General features: G+C 40.4%; 1 protein-coding gene across 4 annotated transcripts; it reads left to right on the top strand.

The window, feature by feature from the left end:
- The first annotated feature begins 275 nt into the window (after positions 1-275).
- On the top strand, positions 276-20,915 carry F12 (coagulation factor XII). 4 transcript variants are annotated; one of them, XM_087955063.1, is made up of 15 exons: positions 276-365; positions 1,562-1,597; positions 3,711-3,747; positions 6,814-6,913; positions 7,109-7,179; positions 7,414-7,521; positions 7,961-8,095; positions 10,592-10,696; positions 12,028-12,199; positions 12,861-12,961; positions 13,043-13,316; positions 14,043-14,179; positions 14,857-15,000; positions 16,703-16,851; positions 20,602-20,915. In XM_087955063.1, the coding sequence occupies exons 1-15, from the start codon at positions 303-305 to the stop codon at positions 20,755-20,757; spliced, it is 1,788 nt and encodes a 595-aa protein (XP_087811189.1). In that variant the 5' UTR covers positions 276-302; the 3' UTR covers positions 20,758-20,915. The 4 variants fall into 4 exon arrangements, 3 of the variants coding, with proteins under 3 accessions (XP_087811189.1, XP_026529160.2, XP_026529161.2); XR_015747566.1 differs by lacking the exon at positions 1,562-1,597 and having other exon boundaries at positions 16,732-16,851; XM_026673375.2 differs by lacking the exon at positions 1,562-1,597.
- The last annotated feature ends 2,731 nt before the right edge of the window (positions 20,916-23,646 follow it).

Below are 23,646 nucleotides of genomic sequence, written 5' to 3'. Positions count from 1 at the left end.
TTATACAGGTGTAGCTGGGATCCCCACAATATGGAATTCTTGCCAATTTTCTGCTGATAGAAGAGTGCCTGGGACACATAAATAATACGCACGGTTCCATTGGAGACGTATACTAAATCTTTTTTTATTTGGGTCCTAGTCGCCTTTTACGATTCGGTGTTTATCCCCATGGTGCAATCTCCATCCTGCTGAGTAAACCTAAACCAAAGACCTTTGCTTTCAGATATATCGATCAGGAACTGTTTGTTCTGTCTAAAGCAGTCAACAAAACCTTTCTATTTCATCTGTCCCTGGACACCAGCATGACAGCTCAATTGCTACTTCTCCTGCTATTTGTGATTTTGAATCCAGGGGAGCTATTCTTGGTGAGATTCCAGAACATCAAATTTCATATTTGTTTCGTTCTATTACTATTTACGCCCAACTCTCAACCTTCACATATAAGGTATTTGTCTATATGGAGAAATATAATGGGGAGACAAAATGGAAAATGAGTTAGGCATGGTCTAGAATCATGAAGAAGAATGTGATGCAGAGCTGTTTCCTACCCCAGCTTATAGGCATCAGATCAGAATACTTCAGATCTATTCTTGAGACTTGGCTGGGATTTGTGAGTCTCAGGAGGCTTTTTTCTGTGTATTGTTTTGTGACATGAAATATGCTTCATTGTTATTCATTTGTCTTGTGGGAGAAAAATATCCATTATTGAAAACAATTGGTTTCCTCAGCGCTCAAGTAATCTATTGTGTGGACCATCCTTATATATGTTTATTACTGTTAGGGATCCTGTTTAAAAAATGTGTGGAAGCTGTGTGGATTGGTTGCCATATCGCCAGGGACAGCTAACAGCACATTCCTATCCCCTCTTCATGGAAACACCATTTTCTTGAGGGATGGAAGATTTTTAAACATTTGCATTTATACATTGGACTCCAGAGGTCAAGTAGCATTGCTCTTAATTGTTCCCATGGGAGCTTTCATGTTGACTTTTAAAATGGTGACTTCTCCTCCAAAATAAAACCACCCACACGCATCCTAAATTCCAAATAAGAATTGGAAAACTTTCACAAGGCTATTTCCTCCTGCACAATGTTGCTTTACTCTTTTGTGAGCTTTTTAAGAGACATAAATGCATGTGTGTGTGGTTTTTTCCCCCTTCATCAGAAGTGATTTGGTTGTGCAATTTGAAAAGTAGCAGAAAAAGGACTCCTGCGGCAAAAAGGCCATTAGTCTTCACATGTGTTATATATGGGATGGAATTAAACAAGCAGACTGCTCAGTTCAATGTTCATGCACATGCTTATGCATTATATGTATGAGTGGTGGGGTGGTGATTCTGTTTCAGTGGTGGTTCTGTTTCTTCTCAGTGTAGGGGTCGACCCTGTGAGGTAGTCCAGACAACAAGCATACTCGGGAGTAGTAGTTCTTTTCTTTATTGTAAAGTTATGTTAGTAGAATCTTGCAAATCTGAAAATACATCCCATCCCCACTTGCCTTTATAGTCCAAGAAAATAGGAAGCATCTTTTCTGGGATTATTGCATGTTTCCATTCTTTTTGCAGATTCAGCAGAAGGAATGGGATCCTGCATCTCCCAAGGCCATTCCTCCATGCCATCATATTAAGCCATAAGTTATTTTGCTGTGGTCCTGTTTGCTTCTTTCCAGCTCTCTTCTGATGAAGTTCTTGTCCTCAGCTGGAGAAAGAAAAGAGGTCTTGTCTATCAAGAATGGGAAATGTGTAGTTTCTGGCAATGACATTATCTGCTGGATTCCACTTCCCTGCTACACATAGCAGCTTTCTCTAACTGACAAGGGTGGAAATTGTACATGTCTGTATTACAGAAGGCAGCTGTAAAAACAGCTTACAGAGACAGCTGTTACAACCTTCCATATATTCACTTACTACATTAAATTACAGACAGTTGTAAGATTTTTGTAAGTGGACAATATTGATTTATTTTAAATTTTTATATCGCTGTTCATTTTATAATCCCCTCTGGGTGGCTTCGAACAACATAAAAACCGTAATAAAACTATAAACAACTATAAAACTAAGCATGTTAAAAACACTGAAAACCTTATGACAAGTTATGTACTCTTATTGCCAGCACTTTGGGGAAAAGCCAGATCTTCAAAGTTTTATGGAAGGCTAAGAGGGTGGAGGTTTGCTGAACTTCTGGGAGAAGAGTATTCATAGGACAGGGGCTGCCATGGAAAAGGCTTCTTAGCTTTCATCAGATGTTTAGTGGAAGGGACTAGCTAGCAGAATGCCCACTCTGATCAGTTAGGCAAGATAGATGTCCTTAGGGAAAAGTGATCCCACATATAACCTGGCTGGATAACCTGGACTTTAAAGGTGATGACCAGCACCTTGAATTGCATCCAGTAAGTCAGTGCATTCCAAACAACAGAAATGTTACATGTATAAAACCATTGCTGTTTGAGTTGCTGCATTCTGAACCCGTTTGAAGTTTTTAGGTAGGTTGCTTGCTTGTCTTAAAATAAAAGGGTGCTACAAATAATTTGTAAAATATAGGTAGTTTTCACTTACTGACTGCAATTGGGACCTGCACCTCCATTGCTAAGTGACACAGTCATTAAATAAAACCTCCTATGATCATGCTCAACGTATTACATTGATAAGTACATGTATATTTTACTCTCTCTATGGTTACATTGAAGTTTTCTTCTTTACATATTCTACCTTTCTAATCAACATATCCATAAATCATCAGTTCAATTTTTTTATTCTTTCAATAAAAAGTCCATTAGGGATTTCCAGGCACTAATAAATACAGGAGTTGATCTTTCTCTAAGCAAATGAGTTAGTTTTGCCATCTCTGCTAATTCCATCATCTTCACCAACCATTCCTCCATTTGAGGAAGACTTCAGAATCTGTCCAGTTTTACACATACAGTGGTCTCACAGCAACGATCATATATAAAAATAATCTTCCATGGCTTTTTTAAAGTTGGCTGACCATTAATCTCAACAAAAATATTCTGCTTCTAGTTAAATTTTATTCTTTGGAATTCTTCATATGTATCACTGTATGTATCTGAATTCAAAATTTGTATGTTTTTTTACAAGTCCCTCAAGCATGATAAAATGATCCCTTATGTCATTTTTTTTATGGGAAAATTGCTGGTTTACCCATTGACTTGGCTTGCTGGAAGCCAGCTGGGAAGATCACAAATGACAATCATGACTGTGGGATGCTATGACTGTCATAAATATGTGTTGTAAAACACCCTATTTGTGATTATGTGACCACGGGGGACACTGCAATAATTGTAAATACAAGGACCAATTGTAAGCATACTTTTCAGCGCTGTCATAATTTTCAACAGTTGCCGAACCTGGTAGTTGATAAATGAGGATTACTTGCAAGTTAGAAGAAATACTAAAGAAAAATGTCAAATAATGTGGAACGTTTACTAAAAAGCCAATAGTTTGTAGAAAGGGGCAGGATAGAAAATGTGTAAATACTTTATACTGCTTTTCTTACAAATAAAGTGGAAAGTTTTTTAGGATAGATTTTACTGAAACCACGGATTGATCTCTTTGTTCCTTTCCTAGTTCAGGGTAAGCTTCTTAGCATCTTTCAAGGGTGTTTTGTTATCCTGGAAAGAATGGAAAGTTGCTTTGCAGAGAATGTAAATCAACTTTTGTAAGGTTGCTGTGACACAGCCATTTGCTTTTTTGGCAGGGTGTAAGTGGTAAGCCCCACAAGGTGAAAGATGAAGGTGAGTATAGCTATCCTAGTCCATAAGGGGTTTGAAAGTTGAACATGATTGGAGAGGGAGGGAGGGAGAGAGAGAGGGAGGGAGGGAGGGAGGGAGGAGAGGGAGGGAGGGAGGGAGGAGAGGGAGAGAAAGAGATATTCTTGTGTCAATTAAAGAAAAAGATCAATCCTACGTATTAAGTTCAAGCTTGGAACTTCTGACTCCCTTCAGCTCAGCCTAAAAATCAGGGGTGGGATTCAAAAATTTTAACAATCAGTTCTGTGGGCGTGGCTTAGGTGGTGGGCGTGGCTTGGCAGTCATGTAACTGGGTGGACATGGCTTGGTGGTCATGTTATTGACTGGGTGTAGCCAACTCAATATCACATCGAGGCATGCATCTCCTCGCCTGGCCTCTCGTGACTGTGGGGATGCTGCAACAATTGTAAGTGTGAAAAAGGGTCATGTCACTTTTTTCAGTGCCATTGTAACTTTGAATGGTCATTCCACACAAACAAAGTACCAGCAAAGGAGGGGAAAAAACTCCAGAGACGTTCCTGAGACTGGAAGTCTAGTCATGCCAAGAATGTAATAAGGTTAACAGAGAGGCAGTTTCTGTAAGCAACACCAGAATGTTTCCTTCCTGCCTGCCTTACAGGATTAGGCCAGTAATTTCTTCTAACAACCGGTTCTCCAAACTGCTTAGAATGTTAACAACCGGTTCTAGCGAATAGGTGCGAACTGGTACAATCCCACCCCTGCTAAAAATGGGAGTTTCCTCCCAAAAGTTTTCTTGAGGAGTGCACCTCATCTTTCTCTATTGGACCACTACAACACCAAGAAATTGGATCTTGCCTCTATCATCTCCCCATTAGAGTTGCTTGGAAACCAGGACTTCTAAAGCAAGAGTTGTGGCTAGGCCACATTTAATAGGAATAGAAGAAATGTGGCAAGGGGAGGGGGCAGGAACCAGCAATGGCTGATATACCAGTAGTAGCCCAAAGTATGAGGAATAAGGCTAGATTGCTACTACTATCTCCCCACCACCACTACCACCACATTAGCACTTTAGGAATGCAATAATCTTTCCCCAGGGAAAGATGTAAGGGAGTGGAAGCCTCATTACAGGATTGTTGCCTGTGTTTTTGAAAGAACTGACTGTTTATGGTTTCTTAGAAGCACAGACCAAGTGGGGGTATTTTTGAAAATGGGAGAAGAAGGATCACTATGTATAGATAAAGGAGGGATGGGGGGTATAAAAAGGTAAAAGGTTGCTGCTGGGAAAAGAATAATCTGCTGGTATTGTCTCTGTGTCTCTCTGTCATTTATATTTATCCATCCATCCATCCATCCATCCATCCATCCATCCATCTGAACTTGTGAAATAATTGGCAGGAATTGGGATTGGGAGGGGGAGGTAATAAATGATCAAAATATTTTTTTAAAGAGCAAATGAATGATACAGTTTAAGTGAGGGTTCTAGACTCCAAGTAACAGATAATAGATAATCAGAGTTGGAAGGGACTTTATAAGTCATCTAGTCCAACCCCCCGCCCAAGTGGGAGACCCTACACCATTTCTGACAAATGGCAGTCCAATCTCTTCTTGAAGGTCTCAAGTGATGGTGCTCCCACAACTTCCAAAACCAAGCTGTTCCATTGGTTGATTGTTCTCACTGTCAGAAAGTTTCTCCTTATTTCCAGGTTAAATCTCTCCTTGTTCACTTTCCATCCATTATTCCTTGTCTGGCCTACAGGCGCTTTAGAAAATAGCTTGACCCCTTCCTCTCTGTGGCAGCCCCTCAGATATTGGAAGACTGCTATCATGTCTCCCCTGGTCCTTCTCTTTACTAGACTAGCCAAGCCCAGTTCCTGTAACTGTTCTTCATATGTTTTAGTCTCCAGTCCCCTAATCATCCTGATTGCTCTTCTCTGCACTTTTTCTAGAGTCTCAGCATCTTTTTCATAATGTGGTGACCAAAACTGGATGCAGTACTCTAGGTGTGGTCTTACTAAGGCTTTATAGAGTGGTATTAGTACCTCACTTGATTTTGATCATGATCGTATTTGCTTCCAGCAGTCTACAAATTCATGTTTTCTGCTCTTTCTGGGAGTCATTCTCAAAAGTGGTCGTCCAACAAACTCATTTCTCATTGGCTGCTTGGATTTGCTCTTTTACTAATTTTTATCCTATAATTTGGGGGGGAATTTCTACTAAATTGAGGTCTCCACCCCCACCCCAATTGCCACGCATCTGTTATATGTGTCGATTGCACTAATTGGGTTGCATCAGGATGGGCAGCCAGTGATGGAGAATAAATAGGCATACATGAAGATACGTGGGCAAAGGGTGGTTCACAGCCATCCTTTCCTCCATGATGTTTGCTGCTGGCCCTTAATTCAATTTTGATGTGGAGGCCTTAGGAGATCTGTTGTTGAGAAAATGCGATGCCCTTTCAACAATTAGGTTCAATGGAGCCTTAATTCTATGAAATACAGATTGTCCTCGACTTACAACAGTTCATTTAGTGACTTTGAATGGTCACTAAATGAACTGTTGTAAGTTGAGGACAATCTGCACTGAAAAAGGTGACTTATGACCATTTTTCACACTTTTGCAATGTTCCCGTATCCCATAAACATAACGTGATCAAAATCTGGATGCTTGGCAACTGACTCGTATTTATGACGGTTGCAGTGTCCCAGGGTCATGGGATACCCTTTTGCGACCTTCTGACAAGGAAAATCAACGGGGGGGAACCAGATTCACTTAACAATCATATTATTAAGTTGACATCTGCAATGGTTCGCTTATCAACTGCGGCACAAAAAGTCATAAAATGAGACAAAATTCACTTAACAAATGTTTCACTTAGCAACAAAAATTTTGGGGCTCAATTGTGGTCATAAGCTGAGGACTACCTGTAGTAATTTCATTAAAAAAAAACCTGTTGTCTTCTGTTATAATCAAAGGGTCCATAGATATGAAGGGAAGCTGGATATCCCTGCCAGTTCACTAGTTGAAGTAGGAGAGCTACAGGGCAGCCATTTTGCACAAGGAATAGACCCATCATCCCCCTTTGCTTTGCAGTGGCATCAACCAGTGAGGAATCCTGCCATTTCCCTTTCCGTTACCAACGCAAAATGCACTACTCCTGTCTCCCTGGCGACTTTCTTAAATCTCAGCACTGGTAAGTATTGATTGGCCAGAAAAGTATAGATTGCTCACAGGAATAATGAGCATGCAGGGAGCAGAGAAGAGGACATTTTGAGGCTTGAATGACCTTGAAAAATGAAACAGAAAAAAAGAAGTCACAATGTGCCAATTGTGGCATTGGTCCATCTTCCCTGCACACCTGGCCTGAGACGAGACTTTTCCTTATCAGGTGCGCCACCACAGCAAACTATGACCGAGACCAACAATGGAAACTTTGTCAGAAAGAGGAAAGGCCAACAGGTGAGTCAGTGGTGTTTATTTATTTATTTTAAAGCCTGCATATTATGGCCCAAAGGATTTTTTTTTCCAGGGGCAGCATTCCCGGTGAATGTATCTTACATGAAACCATATTTCTGATATGGCTGCAATCCACTGTGTCAGATTTTACGCCCATGCTTTATTGTAGTTTGGATACAGTCCAATATCAGCTGTATCTATCCAGGGGTGATAGTCTATATCATCATGTCTTTTCAGGGTACTGTGATCCTAACCCCTGCCAGAATGGGGGTGCCTGCGAAGCTAGGAAGACTGGATTCCACTGCACCTGCACAGCTGGTTTCCATGGGAAACGCTGTGAGAAAGGTATGATTCTGGAGCTATAGGCCTGTCCCCTTCCTGTCAGGTGTATACAGTAGGTCTTTGCACAACCGAGGTCAACATAAGATCATGCTTTTCCTTGCTAGACTCTACAGGAGCCTATGGCGTTTCAAATTAATTGACTGACACGCCATAACTCCCTCTTAGAAGGAGCTCGTGGTTTTCATAGTGTCATATTTTTTTTCTTCCTGGCAGCATAGAGTGTCCAAAAGAAAAGAGGAAGAATTATATGATATATTAATGGGGTTTTAAGAAGCCAGACAACTTTTAAAGTCTTCCATATTCTAATGAGGCTTTAGGCTTCCTCTGAATTGTAGGGTAAGGAGGGATGGAGTGTTTTTGTAAACCTCTCTGATGATCAGGCAGCGTTGCTGAAGATTAGTATCAGCTGAGTCCAGTCTCACCCTGTGGCTTGACTTCACAGAAGGCTGCTTTGGATCACAAAGAGGGTTGCATGTTGGCAAGAAGGAAACATGGCTGCAATATTTTCCCTCTACTGGACTGAAGGAGTGCCACTGTAACAGAAAGAAGATTTCCTGCAAGACAATACATGGAAAAGGTCAGAAATGGCAGATGCGAGCTATAAACCAATTATGTTGAAATAAAGGGGAGAAATCTCTCCATTGCATGTTGCCCAAAGTACAAGCTTCACCTTCAAACAAAGTAGGATCGCTTAAAGACTCTAATATAGTAAGAATTATTTTTTCCCTGAGATTCAAATAGTAGGCAATACCAAAAATAATAGTGTTAATAGAGCTGGTAGCATCTAACTGACTGATCTCAAAAAGTTAAATAGGACTAGACCTAGTTATTATTTGAGTGGAAGACCAGTAAGCAACCTATGGTTATTGGGAAGTTGAAAAAAGATCAAATTTCAAGATAAAATTAGTCCCAGAAACCAAGCTTGATTTGAGGAAATTTACCTTTTTAATGTATCAAGTCAGATGGCACCATTACACTAGAAGGCACTATAGTCAATTTTGTCTATTATTGGAACTCATCAGACATGAGTAGCCAGATGTTATTCTCCGTATATCTGATGAGGCCCAAATGGGTGAAACTGTTCACAATGTCCTTCCTTGTGGTTAACTGAAAATTCCACTTAGAGATATACTCTGCATGCAAGAAGTCGTGTAAAACCTCATACATGAGGATATGACATAATATATCATTTGTATGAGTCTGTTGTGAGAACTTAAGGGAAGGTGGACTGTGTATATCAGTGTTTCTCAACCTTGGCAACTTTAAGACAGGCGGACTTCAACTCTCAGTATTACTCAGCCACCAATTCTAGGGGTTGAAGTCCTCCTGTCTTAGAGATGCAACGACTGAAAAGTACAGTTATATACTATTATAATAGAAGTCATTGCTTTATCATGTGTGTGTGTCTTTCAAAAAATATCCAGAGGGTACTGGGTTTTTTCAAAGAAAAAATATTTTGGGTTTCATTGATCTGGAGATGTTTGTGTGAGAATATTCTTACTCCTTTCAGTATCTCCCAACACTTCTCATCCTCTTCTTGAAAAACCCTTTTTCTTTAATTCATTAATGAGGAATTCATAAAAAAGAACTCCTGCTGGATCAGGCTATATTTCCTTCTAGGACAGCATACTGTGCCAGACAGTAGCCACCTGGGTGCATTTGAGATGTTCGCCAGCCTGGATTCCACTTTTAGTTCCTAGGACCTGTATTTAAGGCATCCTGTTGCCTATGATTCGGAAGGTAGTAAACAGCCACCAATGATAGCAGCCATTTAGAACCTGATGTTCCACAAAGCTGTTGAATCCCATTGTTGGCAGTAAATTCCGGAAAGCTTAACTGTGCTATATAAAATTTTTTCCACCTGTCATTTCTGAATAACTTTAACAAGAGAGGGTGATAACCTTTCCTCTCACAATATGATCTCCGCCAGGCATGGATTTACTTAGTGTACCACCTTTGCTCCTTATTCTCTTTCATTCCAAGCTAAAGAGCCCCTGCTAGCTGAATCCTTCCTCAGGAGGGAGGTGCTCCAGCCTCCTAGTTATTTTGATTGCCCAATTTTGTACCTTTTCTAGTTCCACGATACAACTCTGAAGGGGTGGGGACTGCATTCCAAGTGTGGTCTCACTATATATTTCCTTGAGGGTACTGGCAGCTGTTAGGTTTGAATCCCTTCATAATACTCCAAGCATGGAATCTGCACTCTTTTCACAGCCGCAACACAGGTTAAAAGACAACTGTAATTTGGCTATATATGCATTTGTGTGCAATGTGTACTTAGGCCTCCAGTATTACAGTAATACTAATTATAGATCATGTTTGCACAACATTATTGGATAAACTGATTTTCTTGGTTTATACAATATATTGAATTGTGAGAGCCAGTTTGGTCTAGTGGTTAAGGCTCCAGGCTACAAACTAGGAGACCGGGTGTTCTGGTCTCACCTTCGGCACAAAGCCACCTAGGTGACTTTGAGCTAGCCTCTCTCCCTCCCTCCCTCTCCCCCTCTCTCTCTTAGCCCATGATGTCACCTCGGGCAATAAGCTGATCAATGAATTCCTGTTGTAACTAACAGACATTTGGTTGATCCAAAGAAATGGACTCTGCGCTTCCAGGAAAAACACAATATATATATTGAGCTGTAAATTAGCGAAACAGCTCCCCTAGGGGTTCTATACCACCTCAGTTGAATTTCGTTTTTTGTTTTTTGTTTTCCTGGGCAAGTGGGCAGCATGAGAGAAAGCCATCCCTTAAATAATTTTGTAAGAAAGCCTCTGAATGTCTAGGTGGGCCAAATACATATTGGAAGTACAGAGTGTTACCTTTCTCCATAATGCTAGTTTCCCCCAATTTTTTAAAATAATGTTTTATTATTTTAATATATAAAAAAGTAATGAAATAAAAGAAACCAAATCAGGCCTTGGGAGGCCTCAAAGAAGTCGGGGTGGGGTGGGGGGGGAGGCTTGTTGGAGATCCAAGTGCTAAATCAACACAAGCTACCAAATGTGAGCCTCCCATTGTTTGAGCTGGCAGGACAATTTCTTTTGTATCTTTCTCTATTGGGACTCACAGCATGCAGAAGCAACCCCTGTCTGAATGGAGGTCAGTGCGTCCAGCTGGGTCAGAACTTGGTCTGCAGCTGCCCTGAAAAATTTTCTGGACCACTGTGTGACGTAGGTATGTTTACAGTCTTATTTTTCATATATTCATCTTCACAGCACTAAAGCTGTGCTAGAGAAAGGGCAAAAAAAATGGGCAGGTATGTCATATGCCAGCATAAAAGAAAAGAAAACAACAAAGATGAGTCCACTGAGAAAAAATAAAAATGTTATATTTCTGGTTTTGGTTTTGGATTCTGTATCCAGTCAATGCAATTATATTTTATAGTTTCCTAGGCTGATGTTATGCACAGTTGGGCTCCCACTGCGGGATGTATGATAAAGTCAAAGAAACTTTGAGTTTGTGGGTTTTGAGTTACAAAAGCATGCTGTGTCCATTAAATGTAAAAGAAGAGGGGGCAGAACTGATTAGGCCAATCTATGTGATAGAAACTTTCTAAACAAGGGTCAACTTTATTCCTCTGGCCCAGCATTTGCTGTAAAGTTGTTTCAAAGAACACAAAATCAAGCCCCAGCACTACTGGCAGACAGCAGAAGGATTGCCTCAAGGGGAGAAAGCTGGCAGTTGGTCATAAAAAATGTCGGGAAGGAAGAAAACAGAGGCATTTGTTCTATATTCCTGATCAGATAGTACCTATTTGCTGATTTAACTGCCAGTTTAGTTTAGTTTACTTTATTGTCATTGCACCTCTACAATGAAATCAAACACCATCTTCAGTGCACATCATGACCATGACCATGACCATGAAAATAAACACAAACACACATCCTTCACCCTTCACACATTGAACCAGAAACCCCCGACACCACACCAACACTGCACTATACAGCAGAATTCAAAAGAGCTACTGCCCTGGGATACAAGCTGTTTTTCAGCCTATTTGTCCTTGTTTTTATTACTCTGTACGGTCTGCCAGATGGTAATAGTTCAGAAAAAGGGTTCCCGGGATCAGATGGATTTTTGAGAATGTTTTGAACTTTCTTAAGGCAGCAGGAGCTATAAAGCTCTTCCAAAGAGGGGAGAAGACAACCAGTGATCTTCTGGGCAATGACATTAACCCTCTGGAGTGCTTTCCTATCTGCCACGGTGCAACTGGCAAACCATACAGAGGTGCAGTCAGACTCTATATGTGGGCTATCACTTCAAGCCAGGGACATTGTGGGGAGGGAGTTATTAAGAAAACCAAGATCGCAATCTTAGCTGTCATCTTGACTTATTTGAGCCCTCCTTGTAGGTGGCTTCTCTCTCAAGTAACAAAATATTTTCAGCTGCTCCCTATATGTGACCCAGAAGACGAAGAGCATTCTGAAATCATGGTAAGGAATTAGATTCCTCACATTTTTCTTCAGCATTTTACAATCCATCTCTCTGGCCTCTCTGTGCCCTAGATCACACTGAAATCTGCTACAATGGGAATGGATACCTATACCGAGGCATGGCTCAGAGTAGCTCCTCAGGGGCAGCTTGCCTACCCTGGGACTCCCCGCTCCTGCTTATGGAGTATTCCATCCAACTCGGGAATGCAGTAAGCCTGGGCCTAGGAGAACACGCCTTCTGCAGGTGAGACCAAGTTTTAGGGTGCGCCTTTCCCCACTGGTTGAGTTGAAGGATTATCCGCCTACCCTTGAGTTGTCATAAAATAATATTGCCCCACTGCCAATCTTCTGTTGGGTCTGTTTCAAGTCACTGCATCCACTTCACTGCCCTCTAAGGGTAATTAAGCAAAACAGAGCGTACATACTTTGAGGCCATCCATTCCTTGAAAGAAGTCAGAATAAGGAGGGAAATACTTCTTCTAGATTAGCTAAGGATGACCTAAGGGAGTCTCACCCATGAAATGGAGACCAATTGAAGGTAACCTCATTGGAGCACCAGAAAAAAAAGGACATTGATGGGCCATGGTTTATGTGGTAGTTAGAGGTACAAATGGGGAAAGTAGATCCATTTAATGAGAATCAAAGAAAGACAATATATTGTAAGCTACCCAGAATTACCGGGTGGAAGGATAGGCAGCCGATACATTTGATTTTAAAATATTAAAATAAAATAAATAAACAAATATAAGGGGTTGAAGAAGCAAAGTATCCAGGGATGTAGAAAGCCCAACTGCTCCTAAACAGTAGAACAGATTAAAGAAAATTGAAATTGTAAGAAAGGGAATGCTATATTGTAAAGGAATGTTAGTCAAATCTAAAAAATCCTAAACATTTTCTTTGGGCAGAAATCCAGATAACGACACCCAGCCGTGGTGTTTCTTGCTACAAGACAGACGAATCACGTGGGAGTACTGTAACATTACCCGCTGTCACCCCCAAAGTGCTGGTAAGGCAAATTGTTCCCTCTGAAAGAGCTGAGTGTAAGCAGAACCCCAGAAGTGAATGAGTCAAGTGGTTTTTCACACAGGTGAACTGATAACAAAAGTGACAGGAGCACCTCTGGAAGAGTGGACCACCAGCCCTGTGTATAGCAAACCCCCGTCTGCCACTAGCTCAGCTCCAGTTTGTGGACTACGCTATACAAAAGTCATTTCCTCACGCAGCCGTATCGTAGGAGGTATGGTGGCACTGCCTGGTGCCCATCCTTATCTGGCTGCTCTGTACATTGGAGAGCAATTCTGTGGAGGAAGCCTCATTGATTCCTGCTGGATCCTGACTGCTGCACATTGCCTAGAATTCAGGTAAGTCTCAGTGTCTTTTTCCATGTTGTGACTATTACTCACCTGTTGGGAACTTTGGAATTTCAGCAGGATCTTACTGATGATCTTGGTGACCTGTAGTATAATAGCAAAGATAGACTGCCACAAGTTGTCCTAATTCCAAGTTGTTTAGAATCTACCTGATTCAATAGCTAACAGGCGGCCAGGAACTTAGTTTAGCTGTAGTATAATTCCAGCACAGCTCTGCACAGTTAGGTGCCCTATTCACAACCTAGCTACCACATTCCACCTCAGCTGCAAGTTCCTGATCAACTGGAAGGACAACCCCAGCATTTAACATATGACAATTATCTAAGCTTTGGATTACTGTTGTGTAAACAAAAGTAGCTGAGTGTCCCTGCCCCTTGGCCTAAGTAGATGAGGCCATTAGTCTAATTCAAAAGGCTTTGAAGCATTGATTTGACATCTCTGGCATTAGTGATATTTTCCTTTCTTGATAGTCTGCTACATTGGGTGGAAAGATTAAAGGGAATATCTGCCCCACTTTTTAGCTTTGGCCCTGCTGATTTCCCCCTCCCTCAAAGGACTGGCTGCTTCTGCTCCAGAGAAGTTTTCCATAACACGTTGCCCTCAAGATGTCGGAATCATGGGGTTTCTAATTAACACGTCATGCATTGTTAAAGGTTCCTTTAGAGAATCTAGTTCTCACCTCGAAAAGTTCTGCTGATCATACATTTTGTGCTGTAGGCCAGATGTGTCTAGAATTTCAGTGGTGCTTGGCCAGATCTTCTACAACACCAGCACTGACGGCACTGTGAAGTTCCAGGTACAGAAGTATCAACTGCATGAGAATTATTCACAAGTAACTAAGGAGCATGACATTGGTGAGGACCTCTTCTTTTAAATTCAGCCCTCAAGGGTTACAACTATCTATTCCATCCATTCTCTCCACCTTGATAAACAAACATTTCTTAATTTCCAATGTCTCTCAGACTTAGCCTATTTCATCTTAGATTGTCCACAGGGTGTTCATTACGTATCTCAGTTTCCATCAAGGGCAAGCAGCTTTCAGAAGCAATTCAACCACCTAGTGCAGGGATCCTCAAACTTGGCGACTTTAAGACTTGTGGACCAACTCCCAGAATTCCCCAGCGAGGCTGGCTGGGGAATTCTGGGAGTTGAAGTCCACAAGTCTTAAAGTTGCCAAGTTTGGAGATCCCTGTCCTAGTGGATGGGTGAGGAATTGATGGAATTAGATTGACCATGGTAGCTGGGTCTGAACAAAGTGATAATCATTATGTAGAATGGCACAGTTTTATTGTTGGATCCTAATCCATGCCCTGTAGCTATAGCATGCTGTAATAAAAAATAATGCTGGATTTTGGTAGAACTCATCATATGCTTCCTGCTGGAGGAATCTTATTTTGGTCTAAGTCTCCATGCTTACAGCAATACTCCATTCGGAGCAATATACCAGCCTTTTTATTCTTTCATTCAGTCTGCCTGCTTCCTAAAATCTTCATATTTGAGCCCTAATTCAGTTTTGGCCCGATATCCCCAGCTCTGGTGCAACTGGAGGAAAAGTCCCCAGGACATTGTATTGGATTTTCCAACTCCATTTCACCTATATGTTTGCCTGGTTCCTTGGAGACAGATGACAACAATGGACATTGCCAGATTGCAGGATGGGGACATATGTATGAAGGTAAGGAGGCAATGCTAAACAGATAACAGATAAATATAAGCCAGACTTCAGGGTGACCTGATTGGCTGACCATCATTCTATATCAAGCTTCATCCAGAACTTTGTTAGGGGAAAAATATGTTTTCTCATTTTGTCTCCCACCATTTATTATTTGCTTGATGAGCCTATGTAACCCAATATTGTGTTCCCAGATGCAGAGCCAGATACAATGCGTATGGTATAACACAAGGGCCATAGCCTTCTCATGCTTGTGTTTTCCAGTAATTGGCATCCAGATGCAACTTGCTTTTGATTTAATATTAGTCAAGGCATGTAGCCATTACTTTTATGGAAGCAGAACAAGGTAGTGCTTTCAGAATGCAATTTACAGAATGGTTTTTCCTATCTTAAACTATACCGGTACAATGACTCATTGAAACTTGCTGGTCTTCTGCTGAGATATTTGCTTTCAGGTCTAGCACACAATGTCCTTAAAACAGCTTTCCACTTTGATACTCCCTAGAAAACAAGTCCAATTTTGCTGGTTAACAAGTGTAGGAATACTAGATCGACACATCTAGAGAACACGATGTCGAAGAAAGGTGCTTTAAAAAGCAGCAGTAATTTCATTTGCTGTCTGGTTAGTAAAAACATTTCCTGCAGAGCTAAACTAAATTTTTCCTTACAAGAGCGATGGTTTGAGGCTGTCAGCAGTCATAAGTTTTTGCAATGGCCATATGATAAATGAAGTTGATAGGGCCAAGCTGACTCAAAGGGGATAATTTTTCCCCCCTGATACCCAGCACTCTCTGGGTCTAAGAGAACTTCTGTGCAGTGCAGTTTTCAGTCTCCTCCGAGTGTTTTCACACGTTTTGTTTTGTTTTGATTGTTTTCACTCCTGGAGACTTCAGAATTCTGAGAACAGGCTGAGAATACCAAAAGCTAACCAGTTCTCTTTCTTCTCAACCAGTAGAAAAAAAAGCAAAAATCATCCTTCAGTCAATGCCCCACCTTCTCTCAATTACAGCAGGTCCTGGAGTAACAAAATTCCCCTTGTCCGTGTTGTCTATAGAAAGAAAAAAAGAATAGCATCTATCTCTTCCCAGTCTCCTTGTTTCAGTTTTCATGCTGTCTGAGCAATTTGCAAACCTAGATAGATTTAAATTGAAAACTGTGATGATGGCATACTGCAAATTTGCACACAGGTGTTTTCCTTAGTAGCTTCATCCATGAGTATAGAGCTTCTGTGTATGTGGGTGTTTCAGAGAGAATAATGGTTCATTTGAGCCCAGAAGCTGGAAGGTATGGCGAGAGAGGACTTTAGTGCATCCTGTTTAAAGAAGCAAGGAATGTCAAACAGGTCATTTTTACAGAATGTGCGAAGGAAAAACCTGACTAGAGAATTAAGACTGAACCTGCTAAAATATTCCTTATGAAACCTACCAGAGAGCTCTGAATTCAGGCTAAGGGAGCTAGTCTGGTGGCTGGCAAAACGGCCCACAGGGCTGCAAATAGTAAAAGAGAAGATTTCCATTTTTGAGCTCATTGCAGCCAAGCTAGAAGAAAATGCGCTGATCCAGGGGGACAACTTTGTAGAACGCAGGTGTGTGAGTCCAGTATCAAAACTGAATAAATGCTACCAAGATGTGTGAGAGGTCCTGACAAAAACTGGAGCTAGGCCCCATTTGTGTCAATGTGCTTCTTTCTTTATCTTCCTCTTTAGGAGCTGACAAATTCTCTATATATCTGCAGGAGGCAGATGTGCCCATCATTCCCCATGAGCAGTGCCATTCCCCAGAGGTACATGGGTCCCAGATTACCCAACACATGCTATGTGCAGGTTACCTGGAAGGAAGGATTGATGCATGTCAGGTAAACCAATTTGAAGTAAAGGCAGCTTGCAGAGGAGCCTTCTGGAAGTCTAGCCTTTGGGGGCAGAACCTGTCAAGGGGGCCAGGAAGGTGTTTTTTGTGAACTTCCCATAGAGCCACACATTTGGAGCCCCTTGTTCAAACTTTGCATTCTCAGCTCAATCTCAGCTTGCACCCAGAATGTATGTATTTACACCAAGACAAATTCCTTGTGTATCCAATCACACTTGGCCAATAAAGTATTCTATTCTATTCTATTTATTATTTTTACTTATTTATTAAATTCATATGCTGCCCATCTCATAGTCTGAGGTGGTGAGAATAGAATAAAATAGATTTGAAGAAGAAAAAAAATGTATTCTATTGTAACCTAAGACAGTCTTTCTATAGCACTCTGTAGGGCCAATAGGCTACCTGGCACTTCTCTCCAATGTTATTCTTCCTTTTGAAGTTCCCAGCTAAATCCCACCATATCAACAAAATTATACAGTAAACATACATGTTGGAGAGAAGTGAAAAATGGGTCTTTTCCCGTAGTCAATTGAAGTGCTATTCACCTATCTCTAAACTGGCAGAAAACTCTAGAGGCATAAAAATCTGCTCTCCTCATTGCTGAATCTTATGCTGGATGTCTTCTTACTGGGTACTGGCATTTTTCTGTATCCTGTACAGAGGTGGATTTGTAAACTGTACAGATGCAGATAGATAACTCAACAAGACGTCCATAACAAAGTACATTTATTGGTTTATCAGGTATCCTCATAACGCACGTTTGTGATGAAGTTCTTCTTTAATGACCAATCTTTTGTATATCTGCCTTGTAGTAAAATATGGTTATCTCCTAACCCATCTCATAGCAATAAAAAGAAGCTGCCACGAGTTAGTGAATTCAGGCAAGAATGAGAAAAACCTCCCCCAACCCCTCGAGGATCAATTTAGTGACCAATCAGGATTACAGATGTGGCCACGTGACATGAACTACATTTCCCAGGATACCTTTAACTACATTTACCCCTTAAGGGGACAGCTCATAATTCTTAAGTAACTATCCAATTCCCATAGACTGGCTGGGACAGCACAGGCATTCTGATTTTTTTCACATTTTTAGGAATGCAGGGTAGGATAAGCTATTGGCTTACCCCTCTAGCTTTGTGTTAGTTTCCCTTTCTAAATGCCATCAACTGGTAGGAAGCATTGTCTTTACTTATCAGATGAGAAGATCTGTGAATTTACCATTGGTTAAAAACCAGGTATCTCTCCTAGTATACCAAGCAATTAAACTGTGGGGTCATGAGTGCTTTAGTGAATAATTCCCCCAGTAAACTGATGTGTTTGACATTGGTTTCAGTATTGTTTTGTGCTGGCTCAGACACAATGGGGAACCTGTTGATATGTCACCCATGTTGTCCAATGGCTTCCCTGATGATCTCTGGAAATTTTCAGCTTTGGGTTTTTTGTTTTTTTGAGACTTTACTGGTTCAGGTCTTCATGTCTACTATGATACAGATTCTTAGTAAATCAGAAAGCTAAGAGACTGAGTAGGCCAGGTGATCCATCCATCAAGTTTTTGCTTCTGAGTGATTGTATAGGAAACTAGTGGTTGGAAAGATATGCATGATTCATTGTTGTGATCCTATCATTTCATAGTATAGTTTGGATGGATTGCTACACCTTTCTGTACCAGTTAGGATGGCCTGCTCCTAAAGGCTTTAAGAATCAAAATTATTTCTGAATGCTTTGGGCTTTTCCAATGGATAGGATTGGTGTTCCTGGTGAAGCCCTGTGGAATTGTGAAATGTCTGATGCCCCTAACTCATGTAGAGTTCGGTTGACTGTGGAGCCCAGAGCAAAGAAATAGAGGGAAGATGATTCAAGTGTGAAGGCAATCAAACTCAGTCAAGAGTTCTTATATTTTGAATGCCCTGAGAAGAAGAAGACAGCATTTTGAACATCTTTGTATAGTAACAAGAAAAATGTCCGAAGTATTGATGTGTTTGGTTAAAATATACACTTCCCAAATAATTGTGAAATTCAAGATTTATTTTTTGTACATTGGCTATGCTAGTTTTGCATTTACAATAATTTATTTTACATTTTATCGCTCATTTTATACACTAGTGCTTTACTTCTTGATCAGTGATTCCATTTAACTAACAGGTTCCATGACCTGAAAAGGTTTGGAAAACTCTGCTTTTAACATTCAAAACTTTACATCTGATGATGCTGTCCACATATATTTCATTTCTCTCCAAAATATAAATTGGCAAGATATTCAGTTTGCCACTGATTGTCAGTATTCTCCTTCATTACCTAATTCAAATATTTCCAAAAGTAAGGAGAGAATAAAATTGGTGGCCATAAATATTGAACAAATAAATAAATAATTTTTAAAATTTAATAGATTTAGAATTGATATATAAGTTCATATGATTAGTCCCCGTGTATTTAATTCCCCCCTTACATTTTATTAAATGTAAAATGAGGGGACAAATTTATGTTCTCAGTTTTAAGTGCCATTTAAAAAGTAGGGTAGTTCTACATTAATAAGAAAAATAAAAAACATATTTTTCAGGTTTAAGGAATCCAACTGATGCTTTAAAAAGACTAGTTATTGTCTTTCCCATTCTAAAGATGTGAAATATGAAGGAACATTCGTGCATATGGTTTGGTTATGTTTACTCGTAGTAGCACTTTTTTGGCTTAATATTATTATTTAACCAAGTTGCTAATAATAACAAAGTTTATTATTAAATTATATTTCCACATTTGTAACTTCTGTGTTTATTAAGAGGTTTGGACACTCTGTAGCAGAAAGGATGATCTTATATTATTGGAAGAATGTGTGTGTGTACCCTATCAAGGAGAGAAGCAACTTAGAACTAAGGAGAAATTTCCTGACAGTTAGAATAATTAATCAGTGGAACAACTTGCCTCCATAAGTTGTAAACTCTCCAACACTGGATGTTTTTAAGAAGAGATTGGATAACCATTTGTCTGAAGTGGTGTAGGGTTTCCTGCCTAGGCAGGGGGTTGGACTAGAAGACCTCCAAGGTCCCTTCCAACTCTGTTATTCTATTCTATTCTAAAAGTATGAATGGACCTAATATTTCATTTGCTGAAGCATATGCACCAATGTTCCTTCATATTATTCTGTTTTATCAATTATTTCTCCCAATTTTTAATAAACTTATTTGATTTATCTTGTAGAAATGAAGAGGTACAGAGTTACAGATAATCAGAGTTGGAAGGGACCTTGTAGGTCATCTAGTCCAACCTCCCGCCCAAGTGGGAGACCCTACACCATTTCTGACAGATGGCAGTTAAATCTCTCCTTGTTCAGTTTCCATCCATTATTCCTTGTCTGGCCTACAGGCGCTTTAGAAAATAGATTGACTCCTTCCTCTCTGTGGCAGGTATGGGGATTACTGCATCCCTGCTGTTTTGGGATTTCGCTTCACTGAAATCAGGCACCCTTTTACAGTTTTCTGAGGACATAAGAAAAGATCTCGCTTAAGAACAAGCACTGCAGCAATTTCGTAGAGAGGAGAGGGTTCAGGCCAGCCCTGTGAGGAGTCTGTTTTCAAAACAAATTTACTGCAACCCAAACCCACACAGCTAGCTGCCACAAAATGGTAGTTTATTCTCAGGAAGTAAAGGGACTGCGTTGCCAATTTCATTAAGAAAAGTGGAAGAGGCAGTACCTTTGATGCTGCCTTTTGCTGATCTATCTTTCTCCCCTTCTGTGTTTTAGGGAGATTCGGGCGGGCCCCTGGTGTGTGAAGAGCAAGGCAAGGCCACCATCCGTGGCATTGTCAGCTGGAGCACAGGCTGTGCCCAAAGGAGCAAACCTGGGGTTTACACCAACGTCGCTCGTTACCTCAGCTGGATTCAGAGCAACATGCATTAGCAAGCCAGAGAGTAGAAAGCCAGTGAAATTGAAATTCCCCATGAGCTTGAACATCTTTTTCTCTCTTAGCTCCCTAGGCTAGATGCAGAACATTACAGAACCGGAGGATACCAGTTGTGTGGGTTATTTTTTGGGATAATAAACCATCCTGCACCAAATGTTCAGACTCAATGTTGTAGTCTGAAAAAAATCTTTACTGAGACAATGGAAGGCCCACTGCTTGAGTTCGACTGCTCCCTCCTCTCTGCTAGGAAGGCTATAAATGCCAGGAGGTTGGCTGCCTGCACAACATTTGTTCTCCATGTTAAATACATCTCAGCAACAGGCCTCTCTTTGGTGTCATTCTTGAGGAGAGACTGAAAAGGTAGGTTTTCCCTCCAATGGACAGAACCACAAAAGATGGAGTTCAGCTAAATGAAGCCCTTGAATACTGAACGCTGAACTCTCAGCAGAAGAACATTTTCACACAGAAATACCAAAATTATGAATCTACTTTGTGTTTTGAGTGACCAAGTTCAGCAAAATGTTTTTGGAGGGTGGGGAGGGAAGAAATATTTTTCCACCCAACAGAGGTTATTAATCTCCATAGACTCTGAAACAGCAGAGGGCACCCCACGTCTAACATTAATTCTGTAAGGAAAATCAAAAGGATGGAGGGCAAATCTGCTCTGGCCCAGATGAGAAACTCCTCAAAAGCAGGCTTTTTGCTTATCTCATGACATAAAACTAAGTCTTATGCTTGGCAAAGACCATGTAGGGTTTATGAGCTAGTTGTTTTCAAGTAACTGAGAGCTGTGACAAAGAACGTGGTTGGTTCTCTGTCCAGAGAGCAGGAAAAGATGACATCATGGAAATAAATGGCAAGAAAACGAAAGAATGAACATTTTATTACAGTCGCAAAAGTTAAAACAACCAAATGCAATGTAAGAATGCAGAAAAATCTGATAAATTAAGTAAATTACTTAGTTCCGTTATTAGGGATCAACACAGCCAGACCTTATGGCTTGGACAAAGAATTTAGCAAATGTATAAGTAATTCTGGAATGCTTATTTTTAAAGGAAAAAAAATCTAAATACCATTGGTCTAGAGGCAGCCTATCTAAGGATTAGTTGGGAGCATAGTTCTCAAAAACTTAGAAAGCTATGTTCAAAGAGGACATATTTTCAGAGGTGCAAGGGCATAGTCTGTGGACAAGACAACAATCTAGCCAAACACCAGAAGAAACTTCATACTGTATGACTTTTGAACGGGCAGACGTGAATGGCACTAGGCTCTCCTTGTTTGGAGATATTCAGAGCAAGATTAGAGGTCAAGTATGCAAGCATTTGTCTGCAGAAAGAGGAACTCATAGGGAAACTGGGGGTATAGACCAATTCTACTCCCAATGATCCTATGCTCCAGTGTCTTAGAAAGAACTTAATGGATTTAGTATAATGATATCCATTAATCATGCTGTGTGTGATCCATCAATAAGCTTATTAGAATCTTATTACCTGCCAGTCAAATGCCTGTGCAAGATAACTAGGTAAATTACTGTATAAATTAGATGTTTGGATTACATTATCTTCAAGATCAATCCATCTCTACAGGTGTTTTCCATCACTAAGTGAAGCAATTGCTCAATAGGAAATCACGTGACTGCTTTCTTTTTCCTCACTCCTCTACCTTTTGGAATGCTCACCTCAGCTCTGGAATAATTACCAAGGAGGGTATTTCTGTTTGTATTTACATTCATTGGAGAGGAAAGGGTTGCAAAAGAGTAAGCAGGCATACAGTGGGGAATGCATATTGAAAGCCGTGTAGTGGCACTGTCAGGCCGAGCATGCTTGGGGCTGGGAGCCTCAAGTTTACTGTGCAAACAGCTCTTCTTATTCTCATTGTGTGGTTGTTTATTCTCTTGTAATCCCTTCCTTTCCAATCTGTTCACTCTGCGGCGGGGGGACAATATAATGCATAATGGTTGTAATTACAATCACTTGACTGAGGGATGCTGCAAAGGTCATAAAGCTATATTTTCAGTACTACCACAACAATCCCTGAACAAAGTAGATGGTAAGTGAGAATTATTTGTACTGTCAAGCGCCAGGAAATTCATAAGATCCGGGCATTTCAAATGGGTATAAAGATTTATTGCAAGCTTAAGCTCTCGACATTAATCTGAACTACTAACAGTACAAGCAAACTGATTGTAGATAATAGTCAATGAAATTCAAGGTGGGCTGGACTTAGATCTCTTGTTGGTGTGAATGGACTCATGACTAATGATGAGTTTGACCATTCCCTCTGGTTCAGTTGGGTCATCTCCTACACTATTACACGATGTATATGTTAATAATTGGTGGGAACAAAATAAGTGAATAATTGGAAAGCTGTACCCAGGAAAGCAAACAGAGATTCTCCTGATTTTATAAGATTTTTACATTGAATTCTCCCGAAATGATAAGCAAATAATAAATCAAATTTGTCAGCATTCATTGATCAAGAAAATTCATAGCTTAGATCCACATTGAACATTGTAGAAGTAGCAGAAAGTGGCACATCTACAACTGTAGTAGGTCAACGGGTATAGATGCATGTGGTGATTTATGGTTTGCTGCTGATTCAACAGAGATCTCATGTAAAATAGTGTGAAGACTTAGGTTTGTTCTGAGTTGTGCCCAGAACATTTGGAACTACAGTTGCATTTGGTTGTTGTATGCAGTTGGCTATGGTCTTTGTTTCAGTTATGGTTATCTATAAATATGTGGATTATGGAACTGCAAGATGATCCAGGCCTCAGATTCACATGTTTGCATCATATGGTGCCAACAATATCAGATCCAAACTTTTGTATATATAATAGTATCAAAAATCAAAATAGATAGGATTTTCCAGGTAGGACAAACCCA

Source organism: Notechis scutatus, chromosome 2 (genome assembly GCF_049901735.1).
Source record: "Notechis scutatus isolate UNSWTSFEM ecotype Mainland chromosome 2, rNotScu1.2, whole genome shotgun sequence".
Lineage (NCBI taxonomy): Eukaryota > Metazoa > Chordata > Lepidosauria > Squamata > Elapidae > Notechis > Notechis scutatus.
Note: the sequence above shows the minus strand (reverse complement) of the source record. Positions and strands in the feature narration are given on the sequence as shown.